Here is a 21933-nt window from a genome sequence, read left to right on the forward strand (position 1 = left end):
TTGATTGAGTTTTAAAAATATAAGCAAGTTCTCTAATGCACTAAAAAAAGTGCATCTGTATCTAAAATTCACTATATTTTAGGCCGTGATGTTAATGTTTTCATACTTCAACTTCACATCCAAAGATCACGACCTTATTTTATTAATCAAGCGCTTGGACATCATCTACTGCTCCTCTTGCCAGTTGTATCTATGAAGAGCAATATAAAGAAATACAGCAAGGGGCGCCTAGTAGGGGCCAGTGCATCTGAGGTGGAACTCCGCCACTCCGTATCTCATCTCAACTGTGAAGTGTTCTTTCGGTTCGAGTGTTGAAAGAGTTAATAGTTTGTTCTAATTGTTATTCCATCAGCACGTGGTTCCTTCCAGTTTCAGTAGTATCAGACATGAGCAGTTTGCTTTTCCAGCAAAAAAATCGATCCTAACTTACAAAATTGCAATTGCAACAATTGACTCCAAAGAAAGGATACAGAGACGAAGTAGATGAAGAAGAAGAAGCTTTAAGTCCCATCAAATTGACCAAAACAAAAACATAGAGATCAAAAAAAAATTGTACAAGGATATAATACTTAATGTATGCATGATGGCAGAGAAAGAAGCAACTAGCAGGGAGGCACCACATTGACCACTTTATAACAATTTTGATCGATAGTAGACCGACCCGAAAGTGCATGGAGAAGGATGGAATCAACCCAAATAGTTTCCATATACATTCAAAAGGTCAGAAAAACAAATTATCACTTTATTTGTTACTAAATAAAAACATATAAAAAGTAAAGCATTATTCACTTGAAAAGGCTTTTAAAAAAGGCATAGGCAACATATATCAAGAATCTTACTTGAATTAAATAAGGATAAAATCACATAGACTTAACCCTAGAGTTAAGACTCATACGACTATTCCTAAAAGATCAATTTCTTGAATCCTAATGTTATATTTTGATTGTCTGGCTCAACGTGTTTATCATAGATATCTATTTCCAAACCTAAGATCTTAGGGCTAAAAAAGCACAACAATCTCAATTCTTCGAACAATTTCTAGAAAACTCCTAGACATAAATTCCCCCACCTAGAAAACTTTAATTTAAGTACATAAATATATACCTAGATGGATCAAGCATAAGCCTGGATTCACATTTAAAGGAAATTGCAAGGTATAGACTCATGGTAGTCATCCACAAGACAATATAGCCATCAGCTCTATCATGCATAGTATTGACTACATACTACGACATCCCCACTAACTCCATCAGCATAGTATTGACTAAATACTACGGCATCCCCACTAACATTGTCAATGCCCAAATGTGGGTATAGAGCTAAATACTGATACATGCTTCCACACACCCACACACACACGCGCGCGCGCGAGCAGACATCTACGTACTAAGTTTCTAACGTAACTCTAGAGATACAGGGTAAACTCCGCCAGAATAAACCTAGCACAAAAAGAGTATTAGAGAGGAAAGAAAAGTGCAAAAACAAGGTAGTTGATAGGGCATATGCAACACAGACAATGGAAAGAATTAACACAATATCAATTGGTCGTAACTTGCACGAAAACTTCGCTAGGGTGAAGTCTACATGTCTGCCATAAGACTAAAAAATCTTGAAAGGAAGGAACGTCGGGTACAAAAAGATCATCTACAAAGCCTCTTACATTGCATAACTTGTAGAAAGGACAAAACGCTCCACAAAATAAAACTCATATGTAAAAAGATAGAAATTGGCAAGAAAAACAACACAATGTGCCCATAAAGATACCAACTATTGTTTGAAAAGGGAGTCACAACGGTTATATATTAATTATCCGAAAGAAAATCAAGCCAGAATACGTTGTCAATATCATCTACAATCTTGGTGAATCTCTTCTTCCCTTTGTCTATGTCTACATTCTTATTTTCTAATCACAAACGCTGACTTTTCTACTAGCAACGCCTTCTACCTATCCTTGTCAAACTTGGACGCAAAAACCTTTAAGATAAGAGCCTTGACTTTGGATTTAAGGTCCTCCAAATTTAGCTTCATATAAAACGTTGTAAAGTCAAAAATTGGAGACATAGAAGAGATGGCTTGAAGAGTTCAAAAGCTTGATTCTGTATGGATGCATGCTAGAGAATGTACTATCAAGCACCGATGGTCATTGGCATGTCTACATTAAGTGCCAAGACAGTTAAGAAAGCCTCATTTCGATTGTGAAGTAACCGACCACAATGCCGAGAATGGCTCTTGCACAAATGGGACTTTTGTAGCACTAGAAAAAAAATGCACCCCCCACAAGGCATCACCGTAACTTGTCCCAATCGATCATGATACTGCATGGTTCACCAAGGCCCCGGACATTCCGTGGGAATGCTGCAAATACTGATTCAGTTGCAGCAACAAAGCATGCAATCTTCAATAGGGGCTTGGAGGGGAAGTAATCCGCCTCCAAATTCCTCCAAAGCTGTGAAAGGCCAGTGTGACAGAAAGAGTGTCCAATCGTTGACCAGTGTACTTTGGATCGGGGCCAGTGCTCTCTTGGGGTGGAACTCCGCCACTCCCCATCTCGTGTGTCTATCTTTTTCAGTTCAATTGTCATTTGAAGTGCTTATAGTTGTTCAGTCTGTTCTTTTTTGTTGGCACCTGGTGCCCGTTCCTGTGACATCCTCTCTTCGGTCCACTGGGTCATGTGACTTCTCCCAAATTGTGACTAACCCACCCCTTAGAGAAGAGTAATTGTCCTTGATTACACTTGCAAAAAGAAATCCGATAATTGAGTAGCCACTAACTACCCGTTCTGAGGGAGGTGTGTGTCTCTATTGTGGATTCAATAACGCATGCCATTGTGGACACATGTTTTATTGTCTTGCACGTCTCAATGGCTTACTATATGCTTTCCTGGTGAGTTGTTGGCTCGTTGAATTTCTATGCTCTCAATCATGATAGTACATGGAACGGAAATTAGAATGGGGAATAGGGAACCCCAAAAAAGGCCATTCCTTGTGACTATGTAAGAGACTACGTATGAATTTGAGGTTGTTTGATGAGTGGACAGCATGAGACTTTCATGCGGCAGCAAGGTAGCTTGGATTTCTCCTGCTCTAATCGACGCTTGGGATGAAAGTCTGTAGCGCGGATAATGTGTCGTGCTCTCTACAGTGGGTGGTCCTCAATGCAATGTGCGTGACAATCTCACTCAAACAGACTGAATCTCCCTCACACAGACTGAACAAAAAGGAAACAATAGATGCCAACAGAGCTCACAAAGACACAACAGCAGACCAGAACATGTGACTCGACTATCTCAAAGACTAATACAGATTCAGGCTTGGCAGCACACTCAGCTCCAGCCCAGGACTCAAAGGTACAATGGGGGTGTCGAGGTTCAGAAGTGCCGGAATGGTGAAGACGTGCTCTGTGTAAAGACCCACTCTAGACGACTACGTACAAGATAATCTCACCAAACGCTACTACTCATATATATCACCATAAAGAGCCACCAACGGCTCATAAATGTCAGCCATGTGGTGACCTGGCCACGAGGTCCACTAGACCACCATCGGTAGGTACCCTGCCACGTCACTCCCGAGACCAGAGGGTCCATCCAGTGTGAACCAGACCAAGTGTAACCAACTGTCCAACTGTTTGTCTTGTGAAGTGACAATGTAGCCCTCCTACAGGTTGCCCGCCACAAGACTGCTCACCGTCTCGGTGAGAGGAATACTGAAAAAACTGTGAAGGAAAACCACTAGGTCCTGCATCCGTAGATCTTTCTTCAAGTAGGTGAAGTAGGTGTTAGGCCCATGACCATACATACCTCAAAAGTGGAGTTAAAAACACTAAACTGCTTGCAATCGCCTTAAGCCTCTAGCTGAGCAGGAAACCAGTATCTATGATTGCATAGCCTAAGAATTCCAATTGGCAAAAGATGAGGCTCTACAGCAAAGAGATAAGCTCAGTTAGATTCCAGAGCATCCTTGTCTTCCCAAACCATAGTGATAGGAAAATGACCTGGTTGCAGATTAACCTTGCCACACTTTTTCCAACAACACTCTTCTCGAAAAGAGCTATGACCATAAGCCCGAGTAACACTGCAAATAGGGTTAAGCTCCATCATGGTGGCAGAACGAAAAAGCCCTCACAGCAACAGGATGGCAGCCAAGTGAAATCTTGAGAGCCAGTTGATCATGCGGGGGGGGGAGGAACTTGAGGTGTCGGGAGGGCTAGATTGGGGTAAGTGGAAGGGAGGGGGTGGGTAGGGGCGAGGGCAAGGAAGGGTAGGGGCGAGAGGGGGTGGGTAGGAGGGTAGGGGCGAGAGGGTAAGAGAGGGGGTTGGTAGGGGCGAGGGCAAGAGAGGGTAGGGGCGAGAGGCGATGGAATAGGGGACAAGGGGAGGTAAGGGTGAGGGCGAGGGGGAAGGGTAGGGTTAGGGCTAGGGGTGAGGGACTAGGGGCTAGGGACTAGGGACTATGGGCTAGGGGCGAGGGGCTATGGGCCAGGGGCGAGGGGCGAGGGACTAGGGACTATCGGCTAGGGGCGAGGGGCTACGGACTAGGGACTAGGGGCATGGGGCGAGGGGTAGGTAGAGGGGCTAGGGCGAGGGCGAGGGGGTGAGGGTAGGGGCGAGGGGGTGAGGGGGTAGGTAGAGGGGCTAGGGTGAGGGGGTAGGTAGAGGGACTAAGGCGAGGGTGTAGGTAGGTGGGAGGGGGAGGGCGAGGGCGAGGGGTTGGTAGGGAGAGGGCTAGGGGTAGACAAGTGGTCGACAATTCCATCTGCTGGACAACAGAATGCAGGAACCTGCACCAAGGGAGGATTCTGTAGGAGCCAGCACCAATGGAGGGCCTGCCGCCAGAAGCCTACAGTAGCAGTAGCAGGGGAGAACATTAGTGCCTGCTCTCTCTTGTTTTGGTGACTCTCATGTAGATGATGGGAACAACAATGTTCGGGGCTCTTGATGATCTCTTTGCCACAACTGTGAACCCGAAGGATGTGGGCATTCTGATTGTGGATAGGTTCGAGGGGGTAAGGGTAGATAGGTACAAGTAAGGAGCAGACCGCTATCATGAGCAAGACAACTATCAAGATCTTGGAATTCATCTTGCAGGACGGGCTCTGAGAATGGAGGTTGCTAGACACAGAGGAGAGATTTCTTCTGGTCGAAGAAGAAAGAGACACCAAAGGGGTTGATGTTTGAGGGGGAGTGAACTCCTGTAGAGGAGATTTCTTCATGCTTCTCTGCTTCTTCAAAGGCTCAAGTGGCTCATTAAGTTTCGTAACTATGGAAACATTTGATAAGGGTGTACCTCCAGGCAAACAGTGAATAGAGACTCCATAACAAGGCATAGACTTGGTTGGAAGTTTCGTAACTATGGAAACATTTGATAAGGGTGTACCTCCAGGCAAACAGTGAATAGAGACTCCATAACAAGGCATAGACTTGGTAGCATCCAACCATTCCAACAGATCCTCATCCGACCCGTCAGGTGGAGTAGGCTGTTCATGTTTAGGATTGGTTTCCATTGACAAAGAAACTTGCTGCACCACGGGATCCATACCTCCTTCCAAGAGAATCGGTTGTACATCGGGGAGCCAGAAGTATGTATCCACATTGAATCGTTTCCCCAATCGTGGAGTGCTTTAGTGTGTTGCAGCCATGGTCTTCCAATAAGCAAGGGAAATCCGCCCTCAACCTGGAGAAGACGAACCACCACAAATTCCAAGTTAAAAGTAAAGTTTTGTACCTCCAGAGGCACATTGTCCACGATGCCCATTGGGTATACTGTTCGTTGATTGGCCAATGTAACTGTGAAGGGAGCAAGTCGAGTATGCTGTAGACCTACAGCTAACATAGTGAACTCGGGTATCAGGTTGATGCCAGATCCACCATCCACTATCACTCCTGAGAAATGTTGACCCAAAACGGACACTGTCAGGCGAGGGCTTCTATAATCCGTGAGTGGAGCAGCAGGATTGGATATCATATAGGACTCTGACGGTCGCACTGGGAGGTGCCCGCCACTAGGACTTGCTCCAAGGTAAAGTGACTGAATAACTGCAGGGGTGTCACTTCTGAAACTCCCATCTAGCCGCAACATGTCATAGAGGGACATTTGTTGGAAAGTGTTCTTCAAGACTGTCTCTGCTGTACGCTTCGCTTTTTCTACCTGTTGTTGTTCCTCTGGTACTTTGATCTTCTGTAGATCGGAAACTGCTTCCAAGAAGGCTTCATCAATATCTGAGAGCAAAGATTTGGATTCTTTCATGGCACTAGGGGATGGCTTGTTAACAGCAGCAAGCATGGTATCCACTGGTGTCACAATGTGTGGGGGAGTTGAACTTGATGGAATGCTAAGACCGAGAGCGGCTCTCTGGGCCCAGGTGAGCACGCCCGATGGCTCCTCTGCCAACTACGGCGGCTTATTTTGAGGGGTAACCACGTGGGTATAAGGGGGCGGCTAAGAAACAGTGCTAACCGCTATAAAATTGAGCTTGGGAAAGGCAAACTCAGTCTAGCTTTGACTAGGGTTCGAAGCCGTAGATGCACAACTTTTAGGGCAATCCTTACTCTAGTGATCCTTCATATCAGGGCAATGACGGCAGGGAGGAGACCCTTCGGGCAAAGGGCATTTGCTTTGGTAATGACCATATTCTCCGCATCTGTACCACAAAATGGGCCGATTCACTGGATGAGTCAAAGGACAAGGTGGTCCTTGCTCCATGGAGTTGGACGTAGAGGCATACAAGCTGTGAGGTGGCGAGGGAGCATAGGTATGATAAAAGCTCTGAGAGGGAAAAGTGCTCTGCATACCTTGCATAGGAGGGGCTGTCAGCAAAGGTGGCATATGGTGTGGATGGCCACAGGGAGAAACCATGTTGGATGCAGGTGCTGGCCCTTGTTGAAGAGAAGGACCAAGACTTTGCTGTATTTGTCGCAATCCCTTGAGGTAGTAACAATCCTTGTCCTCATGTCCAGATTTTTCACAGAAGTGGCAGTAAACCCGAAGGGGGCATTCTTGTGGAGGGTGCCCTGGAGAGCGGCATGAGCTACACCAAACCGTAGCCTTAGTCTCTTGCTGACACTTGAGCTCTTCTAGCTCGCGTTTAATTTGTTCCAAAGCCTCATGATGTGGAGGCTTCTCTTGTCTAAGAGAGAAGGATCTCTCCTCTTGAAGAGCTCGCTGTAACTTTAGGGCTTCCAGTTCCCTGCGTAAAGAAGTTAAAGGATCAAAACGACTTTCCAAAAACACAGAGGGGGTCTCTATGTGAGGGGGGTTGGTGAACAGCTTCCTAGCCCCCTCTATCCTCGTAGCAGCTACGATGAACTCCTCCAGAGTGGCATCCGGTCGGAGACTCTCTTATAGTTTTTGCTGAGAACTTTTGGGAAGCGCCTTCTCTACCCACTTCTTAACCATAAATTCACTTGGTTGCTGGGGAAGCTTGGCAACCAAAGACTTGGTTTTCGTCATAAGTTCTGCAAAAGTCTCCTCTGGCTGGAGCACCATGTTGGCTAACTCATCCAACACCTTCTCTTGGTAGTCACCGGGCCTGAAAGCTGCACAGAATTGTTGACTTAAGACTACCCAGGTTGCAAAATGGTTCTCTGCAAACTGGTTGTACCATTTGTCTGCTAAGCCCTCCAAGGTGGATGGAAAGAGTACCAAATAAGCATCTTCCCTGTTAAGCCCATGACCCCTACAAAGAGATACAAATCTCCTTGCATGGTCGTCAGCATCTTCTGAAGAGAGACCTTTGAATGTAGGGAACTTGATGTTTACCTTAGCCAAAACGCTAGCCAATGGCTCCATGGCCCCTTGCTGAGCCTGTTGCTCGGTAGCCTACTGTAGCAGAATAGGAGAGAGCTTCACTGGAGAAGGTGATCTATAAGATGTGGAACCGGAGGGAGAAATGGGTGATGAGCGACCACCAAACCAACCAAGCTTTGGGCAAGAAAACCTTGAATTGGCTGAAGACTGGTCTAGACTCTACTAGACCAGGCATGTGACTAGACGGGCTGGACCAGGGACGAGGAGGACTAAACCAGGGTCTAGACCAGGCAAGTGACTACACCAAGCTGGACCAGGGACGAGGAGGACTAGACCAAGGTCGAGGAGGTCTAGACCAGAGACGAGGGCAGGTTGGACTCTCACAGGTACAATGGGGGTGTCGAGGCTCAGATGTGCCGGGATGGTGAAGACGTGCTCTGTGTAAAGACCCACTCTAGACGACTACGTACAAGATAATCTGAGCAAATGCTACTACTCATATATATCACCATAAAGAGCCACCAACGGCTCATAAATGTCAGCCATGTGGTGACCTGGCCACGAGGTCCACTAGACCACCGTTGGTAGGTACCCTGCCACGTGTCACTCCCGAGACCAGAGGGTCCGTCCAGTGTGAACCAGACCAAGTTTAACCAATTGTCCAACTGTCTGTCCTGTGAAGTGACACTGTAGCCCTGCTACAAAGTCCATTCAAGCTCAAAAGTCACACCTTGGATAAAGAACAGTACAGTTTAGCCATAAAAGGAGAATCTCCCTTAACTTGATCTAAGAAAGTTAGACAAGGGGTATTGGCAATGCTACCCAAGATGCTATATCCTAATTTGATTCCAATCAAGGGATCAACATTTCAAGGAGATATACCCTTTACGTCAGCTAGGCAGCCGCTAGCCTCTTTCAATGGTGAATCCCATTCAGAGTCTTCAGACACCATGTTATCTACTACAAAACAAGTGGCCCCTATCTGAGCTAAATAGCTACATATAGAAGAGATACCAGACTTCGTAAAACCAAGAGATAGTCTTGATTGTTCTTTATCTCGTACTTGGGCTACGTAGTCAGTGGCATTGTATATTTTAACATACTTTTTCCTTGAGCCATATGCAACTGGCAGGTTGTTCGATAGAAGATATTTTCTTGGCTAAAAAGAAAAAAAAGTTCCACGTGTCTAACTGCGCACACAAATAATGTCACACACATACACACACACACACAAACACAGCTTTGGCATTTGTGAAGACTCAGCATGGTTTATATTTTCTAGTTCTTTAACAGATGAAAATATCCAAAACAATAACCTGCAACGCCTTGCAAATATCGTCCTTTTCCTGAGCATCTTTCACATATTTCCCAAGAGACATTGTTCGAAAAGTAGAATACCCAATCATCATCACCCCACCAAACTTTTGCCAGTCACGTAATAGCTTTCTCCGAATGTGTCTAGAGAGCCAAAAAACTCTTTGTTAGTATGTACTTCCTCATTGGAAAGAGGGAAAAATACAAAAGAAAGAATGCATCGTGTGGCAAGTACAATACCATCTCTTACATACAATCTAATTGTTTCATCCCTACAGGTAGAAGGAAAACAGTGTCGTGCTAGTGCTCTCTAGTGTGGGTGTTTCACAATGCAATGTGCACAACAGACTTCTCTAAAAACAGAACGACAATGACCATAGCTAGCTACAGAAAGACAACAAGGAAAGATAACAACAATTGTAACACTGAAAATGGAAGAACACAGTTGTGGCTGTTGATAAATCAGGTAGGCACTAGACCACGTTGATGACCTGGAACTGCCATCAAAGTGCTCGCTTGAAAGTCGCCAAGTCAGCATCACAACTCCACACAGTCCAACGGTCTAGACTACGGACTCTAGCACACAACCATCCCCATATGCTGACACTGCACTGTAGAGAATACCCTCATAGGTTTGCCACCACAAGACCACTCACCGTCCCAGTGAGTACAACACTGATTTCAGTAAAAATCCATCAGGAACCAAGGCAAAAATAAGCAACGCAAAATAATCAACTGGAAAATGAACTGGGTGTGATGCTAAGATATGGCGATGGGGGGGGGGGGGGGGGGGGGGGGGGGGGGGGGGGGGGGGGGGGGGGGGGGGGGGGGGGGGGGGGGGGGGGGGGGGGGGGGGGGGGGGGGGGGGGGGGGGGGGGGGGGGGGGGGGGGGGACCGTCTAGAAGTACCGACAAAGGACCTGAGCAGTCGCCACTGTATTCGGCTTGTGAGAGCTACCAAGCTGCTAGAGCACTAGCCATGAAAGAGTGAGAAACATGGGCGGTGATGGGGTGCACAAATGAAGGCAAAGATGCAAAAGCGGTGTGTGTGTGTGTGTGTGTGTGTTGTGTGTGTGTGTGTGTGTGTGTGTGTGTGTGTGTGTGTGTGTGGGCGCGTGCGTGCGTGCGTGTGTGTGTGAAAGGAAGAGGCGCTGGTGAGAAAAAAATCTGTCTCCATGGCAAAGTGTGGGAGGAGCAGCAGCTCGGGTGGTGGGTGCAGGTGCATGTGGTGCTGATGGGAGAGGTACAAGGTATATCCTCTGAAGGCTGGTGAGGCAGAGTAGTTGAAACCTAACAGACAGCTGGAGACCCTTGTTAAGTGGTGGAGGTGGTGCCATAGGAGGATGCTGCCAATGAAAGGTATCATGGCAAGTAGCTCTCGACCAACCCTCCCCAGCTTCCTGAGGTGGGGGGTTTTGAGGCTTAGGCAAACGGGGAGGTTGGGTAGCGCAATCAGGAACCAAACGCATGGCAACAATGATACCGATCCAGACAACTAGTCTACACCAAGTACTGCAGACGAAACTTGTTGTACTGGGATCTCTAGGTTAAACTATGTTCGGAAAATGGGTATTACCAGGGGTGTACACTTGCACTAGAGGCGAACCAATCTTCGTAGCCACTGAGCCTGGTATAACCAGGCCCCTCAGAGCGGCTACGCCAATAAGGATAGCCTAATAGGTGTACCGGATGTGATGGAAAGGGGAGACTCAAGAGTCACTGGGAAACGAGCAATCCGTTGCTTGAGATCAAACTTCTAGCATCGAAATCTAGAGTAATGCTATTTAGAGTGTCACAAATTGCTGATGTGTCAAGCCACTGAAGACCTGAGCCAACCTGCAGATTCCGACCAAGGGGACTAAACCCTAGAGCAACAGAATAAGGAGTTCCTACCCAACTTTAGTTTCCTCGTCAAAAGGGCCAAATCTATTAAAGTTTTCCCAACCTTTGGGACCCCGTCCGATGGGGCCCAAGAGACTAGACATTACATCAGGACCCACGCTTTCACAAAAGATTGCGCAGCGAGCTGATAACACGGCATGCCTATACCGAAGGTTCTACAATGTGTTTACGTGGCACTGTACGGACCGCCACGATTTGCAATGATGGTGTGCTGATGTGGAAGAACTGTACTGAATTCCGGCTTTTGCGCTAGCTTGCTTTTGGAGACCAGATGCTTTTGGATGTAAACTGCTATTCATGGCCAAGGCTCACTCTAGCAGTCTACCCGCGGGAGATGCAGAGCAGAGCCATCGGAGTTGTACTTTCAGTAGCAAGGCTACAATGTCACTTGGACGGGACAGGTAGTTAGTTACAATTGGTCGAGAGTTCACACATTGAATGGACTCTTACCTAGAATTGACATGTGGCACTGATACGGGTGGTGGTCTAGTGGACACCGTGGCTAGACCACCACCACCACCACAGTTTGGAGATAGACATAGCTGGACTTGGATATTTTGCTAGCCGTTGGTGGCTCTTTATGATTGTACATATGAGTAATTGGTTCTAGTTGTTGTATGCTTCATCGGCTTTCTATGGTCTAGCGTCTTGAGTCTTATGTCTTGTGTCCAGCATCGCACATTGGAGTCGCTACACCCCCATTGTACCTGTGAGTCCTGTGCTTGGAGCTGTCCTGGGCCTCGAGCTGATGAGTGTGCTGGCAGCCAGAGTGTGTATTGGTTCCATATAGTCGAGTTCCATGGTGTTCTAAGTCTATTGTCGTGTCTTTGAGTTGCTCGTTCCATTGTTGTGTTGTGTTTTCTTTTTGTTGGAGTGAGGTTTCATGCATATTGCACTGACGAGCACCCACAGTAGCGAGCATGAAACACTTTTCCTGCTACACTTTGGTGAAGCAATATAAAAGAAATACCAAAACACGCGTGAGGGTTTGGGGCCAGTGCTCTCTTGGGGTGGAACTCCGCCACTCCGTGTCTCGTGTGTTGTGCACCTCTCTCTTTCTATTCTGTTGTTTTGAAGTACTTAAAGCTGTCTCATCTATTCTTTTCCATTGGCATGTGGTGCCCTCCCTTTACAGTGGTATCAGAGCTCCAATCGTGTGCTTTTTTCAAAGCATACCAGTCCTACCAAGAACAAACAGAGCATCATGGCGTTTATGGATTCAGCAGAGTACTTGCAGTTTCTTCTTCACGACCTTCACAACATACTTTCGGGACATCCTCAGTAGAATCTCTCGATGCTGCAAGGTTTCCAATAGTTTCTGAACTACATGTTACCCCCTCTGATGTACCGAGTGGTACCCCCTCCTCCAGCACCAGAAAGTAGGAGAGCTTCCAATCAGAAACCTTCTTAGCCGTTTGTTTCGATTGGGGGAGTCTTCAGGAACATGGTGCAACCGTCTGGCCCTTATCTAGTGCAACCGCCTCTACCCCTGCCGTTGCCACCAGCACCACCACCATCTCCACCTAGGTAAAATGGTTGGACCTGTATGGATATCCTTATTATCCATATCCGAGATTTACGTCTAACCAACCAAAGGATTTCAAGGATGGTGGCAGGACAATAAATTTTTCACCTTCTCTAGAGTGAAAGATCGGAAGAAAGCTTTACACTTCCTCCAACAATTCGACAATATCTATGCTTTTGGGAACTATACAAAAGAATCAAAGATTTCTTGAGGAGCGGGATTTCTAAAAGATAATGCTATGTAGTGGTGGAGTTCAATCGCGACACAACCGCATGCTCCAAGGATATGGCAAGCTTTCAAGACAATTTTTGCTCGTTTTTATATGACTTCCCTATTTGAAGTCCAGATCTTATCAAAATGGAGCAACTTGAAAATGCTTGCTGCAAAGACCATAACCAAAGGTTTCTCGACGTCTACCTTTTTGTGTCTTTCTTCAAGTTGATTCCCTTGGAGGACCAATGCGAGCGATATACCATTGGATTGCCATCACTGTTACATGAGTATTGTTTGTCTAGGCAAGTATCAACCATGCAAGAGCTTATGGACCATGCAGCGGTCAGCTACAAACTTATGCAAGGGAAGCTAGAGTTTACTACAAAAACAACTCTAGCAAACAATCAGAACTCTCGACAACACTACCAAATCCACGAGAATCTTGTGAACTCAACCTCAAAGGCCTCGTTTGACACAGCGCCAACGAGAAACCATGTTGCAAGAAGGCGGATGCTTTCAATGTTTTCAACTAGGCATACTTTCAATACATGTCCTCATAGAGCCTCAACGTCTTCAAAGCAAGAACCTACTGCTCCGACAGCAGAAAGATCTCTAGAGCCACGTCCAACTAAGAGAGCTAGACATGCCATTGGACTTGTACCTGATATTTATGGAATTGATCTTGAAAGTTCGAATGAACTATGTCGAGCTTATGGCAAAGTTAACGGCATGAAAGCCCTATGTCACAAACAAGAGCGCACACGAATAATCAACAAGCTGAAAATGAATAAACTTTCAACTCAAAAAAGATGAGGGAGAGGGGAGAAGAGATCGATACAGTATTTGGGACCAGAAGATGGGTTGGTCCCCCCCCCCCCCCCCCCCCCCCCCCCCCCCCCCCCCCAGAGAGAATCTTTATTAGGAGAAACTCTTTTACAAGCACAAGAACTAGAATGACCCCTCCGTTCTAAATCACCAGACTCGATGGTCAATTCCTTCCTGTGCCGGAAATTCCCAAGAGACGAGCTCTCAATTCAATTTCCGTCTGTGCCTAGAGCGTAAAGCCCTTACAAGATTCCGTTCCTGGAATCCCTCAACATAGGCCGAGGTCTCCTTGCTCCTTCTTCGTGATGGAGTACCTGCAAAAGCATAAACACGACACAGCTCGTATCGCAAATTCACAATTGGTATCTGTTGCTCTGTGTGCGTGAAAGCGAACTCCGTGTACTGACTTCTCTCGCTCACTTGCATATTCTGGCAGAGGTGCTCCTTACTGCTAGCGTTGGTGATTGAGAGAGAGAGAGAGAGAGAGAGAGAGAGAGAGAGAGAGAGAGAGAGAGAGTGGGCTGCTTTTATAGACTCCCGCACCCAGCAGGAATAGCCGGTGCGGTGACGGCCAGAATAGAGGTGGGAGGTAGCGCAAGAGATAGGGGAAGGCTGGCGACCTTCTGGCGTGAGGAGAGAGAGAAAGAGAGATTGACACAAACTACTAACGTGTCAAGCCACTGAAGCATAGAGCCAACTTGCAGATCCCGTCCAAGGGGCCTAAACCCTAAACAGATGCTTTTGAGTTTGGAGCTTTTCATGTAAACTGCTTTTCATAGGCCAAGGGCCTTTAAATATGTGCAGAGGGCTCAGTCTTTGGCACTCTCTTCCGGGTAAAGGTGCAAAGTGCGAGTACCGACATTGTACTAAGTTCAACCAATATAAAGAAATACCGAAAGGGGCGCCAAGGTTTGGGGCCAGTGCTCTCTTGGGGTGGAACTCCGCCACTCCCCGTCTCATGTGTCGCGCGTCTCTTTCAGTTCACTTGTTACTTCAAGTGCTTAAAATTGTTCAGTCTGTTCTTTTCCGTTGGCACCTGGTGTATGGTATCATAAACAACCTGCCTCATCCAAAAGGAGTCCTCATGGAAAACCTATACTCTGAATCTGATCATGGGAGCTCTCTTTGGACTGGGGAAAATGTGACTGACAACTGCATGAAAAACATCGACACATAGTGGCCCACTCCCCAACAGACATTTGGGAATCTCCATGGACCAGCGGCAAAGAACTGTGCAGGCAATATCTCAGATAACGGGACATCTGTTGGTGATGCAAAGCCAGCTGAGTAGTCAAACTTCTCTACAAACTAAGAAGACTCACTCTCGTGCTCCTCCTTGATTACTACAAGTGGCACCTCCGACTAACTCTCCAAGAGTTCCAAAGTCTATTAAATTGGCCTATCTTGGAGCAACTCAGGCTGGTCCTGAAATGCCATTGACACGTGACAACGAACAAACATAGAGCAATCGGATTGGGAAGATCTAGACGAGCTTGCACGATCTACAATAGAGATTTTAGTTTTTGACTCTTTGCTATTCAACAACTTATAGGGTCCAGTTCAATGGGGCCGTAGGGGCACTAGGGAATTAAAGAGAGAATTGCATAGAAGAAGCTCACGTGGCAGGCTCTACGGACTCACCGCAGACCATACGAACTTTCGCGTTTTACGACTTTGTACGGATTTCCACTTTTAACGCTATCAACCCTAGCCTCTAGCTTTTGGGGGCCAAGTGCTTTTGAGTTGAAGCTTTTCATGTGACTGCTTTTGAGAGCCCTCATGGCCTTTAGATAAGTCCCCAGGGCCACTCTCTGGCTCAGATTGCTAACGAGCATTCGAGCAGGGAGGACCCGCGGGCATTGTAACTTTGCTCAAGCATTAATATAAAAATAAATACAAATAGGGGCGCCACTCATTGGGGCCAATCTCTCTCGGCACAGAACTACGCCGGGCCGTGTCAACTCAATTGAATTGCCATTAGAGTGTGAAGTAGTTTTAAGTGTTTTCTCTCGTGTGTCATGTCAGATTCCAGACTTGGGGTGCCCAAGTCTGTTACAGTGGTATCAGAGCTCAACCGATTTCTCTTATGTAGGGAAATTCGATCCCCTTTCCCACGACACACATGGATCGAAGTGATGATTCTCGCAAGAATCAGACGAACCCACCGAACATTCTCGAACGGGTGGCACCACGGAAAATTCAACTGGAACAACAAATAAAGGATACGGGCCACCTCGGCCTATGGAGTATCAATTAATGGAGATGCAGTGTCAACATCATGTTGATGACTGTGCAAAGCAAATGCTCCACTTTTGGAAATATCCCCAGTATGCCGAATTTTTGACCCAGCACCCAATCGATGAAGTGCATTCCTGATGACAGACAGCCATCGACTTCCCATTTAAGTCAGCCCTCGATAAATCTCCTACCCCAAGGATGTTTACTGAAGATGACCTTGATGACGTTGTCGAAAGACGAGTCAACCAACTTTAGGGGGCAAAGAAGCAACCAAAGAAATGCAACAAGGGAACAAACTACTCTGGCTATTTGGGTCGTCAATCTTCTTTTGCGAATGCAAGAAAACAAAAGAAGCATGTACACTTCAAGGAATAATCCAGTCTATCCTCATCTTCTTCTAACAGTTCGGATAGCTATTCCTCTTCTGATTCGAGTGATGAGGACAGAAAGGGCAAGAAATGACGAAAGAATCAAAGATATGGAAAGAACAAGAAGGCTAAGAAAAGCAGATCCCACCGTAGATCCAGACACTTTTCTGATAGTTTCAACGAGGATTCGTCCTCTTCTGATAGTTCGAACTCCGAGGACCATATGTTTTTATTCAAAGAGGAAGCATTTTTACAAAGCCAATCAATATGACTTCCTCGAAGACAAGAATAAGAAGACCAAAGAATTCAAGGAAGGTGGACAAGCAATCAAATTTGATACTTTTTCAGGGTTTAGAGATGTCCACACAACCCTTGCCTTCATTCAATAATTTGACATAGCTTTTTTTGGAGGGCGCTACTCAAAGCACTCGAAGATTGGAAGGGTGGCATCTTATCTGAAAGGAAATGCACGGACATGGTGGTCCACTCTTCTCTTACAAAAAGAAGCACCGACCAAGTGGCTTAAATTCAAGTGACTTTTTATTTCCTCTTGGCTCACTCACGAGTACGAGCGCGATGTGATTACAGCCTGGAATCATCTTCGGATGACTAAGGGAGACACTTTGGATTCATTTTGCAAAAGGTTTTGGGATGCTTTTGTACTTGCCTCTTCCTTCAAAAAAATAAGTTTTAAGCAGCAAATCGAGAGGTTTTACTGTGGACTCCCTAAGCAGATTCGAGATTATTGTTTACTACAGAAATCCGAGTCCATCCAGCAACTGATAGGACATGCAAAGCAAAAGTTTGCCATGCATTCGGGTAACCTCACTAATCCCACAGATCAACACTTGATGCCAAGGACCGAACAAAATTCGACCAATGATAACAGAAGAAAAAAGAAGTTTCAAAAGAAGAAAGATACTTGTCCCCGTTTGACGGAGGACCAAAAATCTGAGTATCTCAAAGAAGGCAAGTGTTTTGATTGTGACGAACACGGGCATATTGCCGCACGGTGCCCCAAAAAGGCACACACAGCACCATCAGAAGATAGGCCGGAGAGTTCCAGAGCAACCAAACAATGTGGCAACAAAGGAAAGATGAAAGCACGACTAGTGCCAGATTCTATGGGGACCGACCCAAATCAACAGATGGATTAAAGCAAAGAACTTTGTCACGCCTAGGGCAAAGTACGAGATCAAGAATCCCTCATCTTCTTCGACGGAGAAGCCAAGGCCAACTTCCTTTCACCTGAATTCGCGGCTCGACTTGGAATCATGCCCGACACAATGGGGTTGTCACAAACTAATGACGTGGCGGGCTACCGTGAAATGCGCCGCGACAGGCTGACGTGGCAACCAACGGAAATCCCATCGGAAAACGCATTGACATGTTGACGTGGCAGGCCGTACGGACGTTCCGCTTTTTGCGTTGACATCCGTACAGATTTTCAGAAATTACGTTGATTGCCTTTTGCAGGATTCGGAAGACCTGTTGCTTTTGAAAATTACTGCTTTTGAGTTTGAAGCTTCTAGGGACTCTGCTTTTGGCAACCCTATGTAACCTTTATAAGTGGCCTTGAGGGCTCACTTCTCAAAGCATCTAGATGCAAAATCTGAGAGTGAGCACCCGCGGGCTCTCTTTGTACTTTGCACACAAATTAATATAAAAAGAAATACCGAAAGTGACACCAATTTTTGGGGCTAGTACCTCTTGGCATGGAACTACGCCGTGTAGTGTCGTCTATGTGAACTGTTTTAAAGTGAATCTTTGTTGTGTTGCGGTAGAATCTTGACTTGGGGTGTCCAAGTTTGTTATAGTGGTGTCCCCAAAGAGTTGGTCTAACGGTAAGGCTTTGGCCTCTCAACCTACGGGTTGTGGGTTCAAATCCCCTGTTGGGTCACACTCTAGAGGGACACCTTGCGCTCACCTGGTGTTCACGTTGCTAGGGCTCTTGCCCTTGGACACTCGAGTGCATCCTCCTTCTGGGGTGGGACACCCGAGGAGGAGGTTCCTAGCTGGTTGCTACGAGTTCTCTCCGTCGTTCCTAGCATGTGGTGCATCAATTAGGTGGCCATGGTGATGCCTACGCGTGGCTCTTGCTCGATGGTACGCGGCCCTTGCCCGACCATGTAACATGGCTAATATTTGGAAGGGATAAGCACCTCCCCCTGTGGGCCCTCTAGTGTGTCGAAAAAAAAAAGTTTGTTACAGAGGTATCAGAGCGCAGCTGGTTTCTCTTCTACCTGGAAATTCGACCCTTTTCTCAGGACACTTATGCATTCCAACAAGAATCAGTCGACTTCTTCTACATCTGCTCATACGGGAGGAGATCAGGAAGAAGATTTTGATGATCAAACAGAGGAAGAGTACGGGCCACCTTCCCCTACTCAGTACGAACTTGAAGATATGGAACGTCGATAGCAGGTTCACGAGTGCACAAAGCCCATGATTAAAATTGCGACCTTCCCCTACTCAGTACGAATTTGAAGATATGGAACGTCGATAGCAGGTTCACGAGTGCACAAAGCCCATGATTAAAATTGCTAAGGATCCGCACTTTGCAAAATTTTTGTCTCAGCAATCCATCACAGAAGTGCACACCTAGTGGCAGAAAGCCACAGAACCACCCATCAAACCGGCAATCAAGAAACCTCCTTCTTCGAGGATGTTTACAGAGCAAGAATTACAAGAGGTGGTTTAGACACAGATCAGTCGACTTTTGGACACAAACAACAAATCCAAAAATCAAGAGAAAAAGCGCAAGGAGGGGACTGACTTCCCGGGTTAGTTGGGTCGTCAATCTTCTTTTGCATCGGAAAGAAAGCAGAAGAAGCGTGTACGATTTGAAGGACTACCCAGTTCTTCTTCTTCTTCTTCTTTTGACAGTTCTTCTAGCTCTTCTGACTCCAGCGAGGAGAACAGAAAATATAAAACGCGAAGCAAAAAGCAAAGCTACGAAAAGGGCAAGAGAAAGGCAAAGAAACCCAAATTTCGCCCAATTTCTAACAGTTCTATAGAGGAGTCATCCTCTATCAGTTCGGACTCTGACGACCAAACGTTTTATGCAAAGAAGAAGCATTTTTACAGAGCCAACCAATATGACTTTCTCGAAGCCAAAAGCTGTATCAAACTTGGACACTCCAAGTCGAGATTCTACCGCAACACATCAGAGATTCACTTCAAAATTGTTCATAGTTTACAATTGATTCGACACGGCCCGGCGGAGTTCTGTGCCTAGAGATATTGTCCCCAAAGACTGGCGCCCCTTTCGGTATTTCTTTTTGTATCTGTGTTAAAAGTACAAGAGACAAGGAGGGTTCTCACTCTCAGACTCTGCGTCCAAATGCTCTGAGTTGTGAGAGCCCAAACCAATTATTTAAAGGTTGACAAGGGATGCCCAAAAGCAAAGCCACAAAAGCTGCCAACTTTTAAAAAGCTTTTAAAAATAAAGCAATGCAGAAAAGCTTCTAATTTTCAGCCTTGCGTAGGATTTCCTTGCGCAAAAAGCAAATTCTCTACAGTTGCCGCAAATCACGAAGATCCGTACGCTCAGCCAGTCAGTGGAAAATGCACCGCAAATCCTCCAATCTGCCACGTCAGCCTGTACCCGCGTTTGCGGCCGATGTGTGTGTGTGTATCTGCTGCACCATTTTGATGCTAGGGCCATGCCACGTCACCCGTTTGTGACATACCCCCCTCTTGCAAGTATTGTAATCGCCCTCGATTACGCCTGCAAAACAAACAAAGGCCATAAACTGTCTTAGCAGACACTGACTGTTAGTACCGACGCACTAGGAACACACATCTAGCACATGTACCAATCGACAGTCACATCATAGGACATCACATGACAAATCACATTCAACAATGATCCAATCTAAGACGATGATTAATCAGCAACGTATTTAGCAATCGCATCTAGATCAAGTCGGGACCTCTCAGATGCCCGATTGACTAATCCTTATTGCAATCATGTCTATAGAGATTTATCAGACCGCAATGCTATAATCATTTCGTCTCTCAGTTCTTGCACTTAAACAAGTCAAGAACAAATCAGTATCATATTATCGGGACCTCCAGTTCTTAAAGTCATTACAACAGAATACTGTCAGCTCAGAGTATCCCTGAAACTCAAAAGAGACATCAATGACTTTAGAATCAAAAATCAGGGCAATCAGTTGACGAAGGAGCAGAGCTCCCCTCTTGTGCATACCCACTACACCAAATTCCGCCCAAGCTGAGTTCGCAGTTCTATCAAAGTAGACTATGCTAAACCGAATGCTTCAAGGTAAAGGTTCACAATCTAAGAAGTATCTGCCATGTCCTCCTACTCTATCCACTTGGCATCCAATGCGGGATAGTTCTTGAATTTAACCAAGAACCGCCTTATCACTTTACCTTTTATCTTTCTATCTTTATGTGCCAATATCTGTTCTGGAACGAGTATCTCGTCATTTTCCTCCACTTTGGGTTGCTCATCTAGCTCCCAATCATCGGGGACATCGCCTTTGTAAGGCTTCAGATGACTCGCATGAAAAGCATTGTAAATCCTCCAAGTATCGGGCAGCTTCAATCTAAAGGAGACCATTTATCTTTTCGAAAATCTGGAAAGGTCCATAGTATCTCATGCTAAGCTTTAGAAGAAGCCGCTACTTTCCCTTTTTCTTTCTCAGGCGTGCCTTCTCAAAACGTAAGAGGACCCAATCCTTCTCCTTTAATTTCAAGTCGCGACGATGGCAATCTGCTACCTTTTTCTGTCTTTTCTGAGATTTCTCCAAAGCCTCCCGGACCTTTGCAAAAGGAGTGTCCAAGTCCCATGTGTACTAGTCGGCTTCAAAAATCTTCTCTTTCGTGCTTAGGAAGGGTGGAGCCTTCGTAGCACCTTCAATAATCGCAAATGGCGCCTTCCCCATCGAAGAGTGGATCATGTTATTGTAGGCAAATTCCGCCAAGGGCAAATACTTCTCCCATTGAGTCTTCTGATTCGAAATGTAAGAGTTCAATAAACCCAGTACGACTGAATTTGCAATTTCCAATTGCCCATCTCTCTCCGGTGGGTGGAGAGATGACGAGAACTGCAACCGCGTGCCAATGTTCTCCCAAATAGCCTTCCAAAACAAACTCCTAAATCGGGGATCTCTGGCAGAGACAATTGTCTCAGGCATACCATGTAATCTGAAGATCTGGGCAATAAACAGTCTCGCTAAGTGATCCGGCTTGATTGTTTTCTTCACTGGAATGAAATGAGCTTGCTTGCTAAATTTGTCAATAACAGTCCAGATACCATCGTGCGCACTCTGTGTTTTCGGGAGATCAAAAATAAAATCCATTGCAATACTTTCCGAGGGGCAGGTGGGTATCGATAAAGGCTATAACAATCCCTGTGCTTTATGCCTGTCAAACTTGACCTTCTAGCATACCAAGCAACTGCATACAAAATCGTCCAAGTCCTTCTTGAGTCTCGGCCAAACAAAGTATCTCTCCACACCTTTCAAGGTGGTAGCAATGCCGCGGTGACCCCTAAATGGTGGACAGTGGCATTCCGTTAAAACCTTTTCCCTCAACGGCTGTGTAACACACATCATCATTTTCTTCATCAAGTAGCCATCCTGAGTGGATATCCCGCTACTACCTCCCCATTCTGTATTCGACTGAAAATATCTGCAAAATTCGAATCTGTGGCAAAGTAATCGACCATATCCTCGAAGCTTCTATGATGTATCACGGAAATAGCTAGAACCAACGGCTTTTGGGACAAAGCATCTGCCACCAAATTCTTTTGTCCCTGCATATGGACAATTTGT

The 21933-nt window shown here is 46.0% G+C and overlaps 1 protein-coding gene across 8 annotated transcripts in view; it reads right to left on the reverse strand.

Annotated features, from left to right (window-relative positions):
• ATRX (P-loop containing nucleoside triphosphate hydrolases superfamily protein) overlaps nucleotides 1–21933 on the reverse strand; it is a 172871-nt gene that overhangs the window by 42866 nt on the left and 108072 nt on the right. For all 8 annotated transcript variants that reach the window (XR_015188194.1, XR_015188195.1, XM_086512848.1 and 5 more), the window contains one exon: nucleotides 9062–9203. Coding sequence is in view for 6 of the 8 variants with exons in the window: in XM_086512848.1 (XP_086368974.1) it covers nucleotides 9062–9203 (142 nt within the window). In the remaining 2 variants the exon portion in view is untranslated. The remainder of the gene's footprint in view (nucleotides 1–9061; nucleotides 9204–21933) is intronic.

This window comes from Adiantum capillus-veneris, chromosome 5, assembly GCF_014529385.1.
Source record: "Adiantum capillus-veneris isolate H3 chromosome 5, ASM1452938v2, whole genome shotgun sequence".
NCBI classification, from domain to species: Eukaryota; Viridiplantae; Streptophyta; class Polypodiopsida; order Polypodiales; family Pteridaceae; genus Adiantum; species Adiantum capillus-veneris.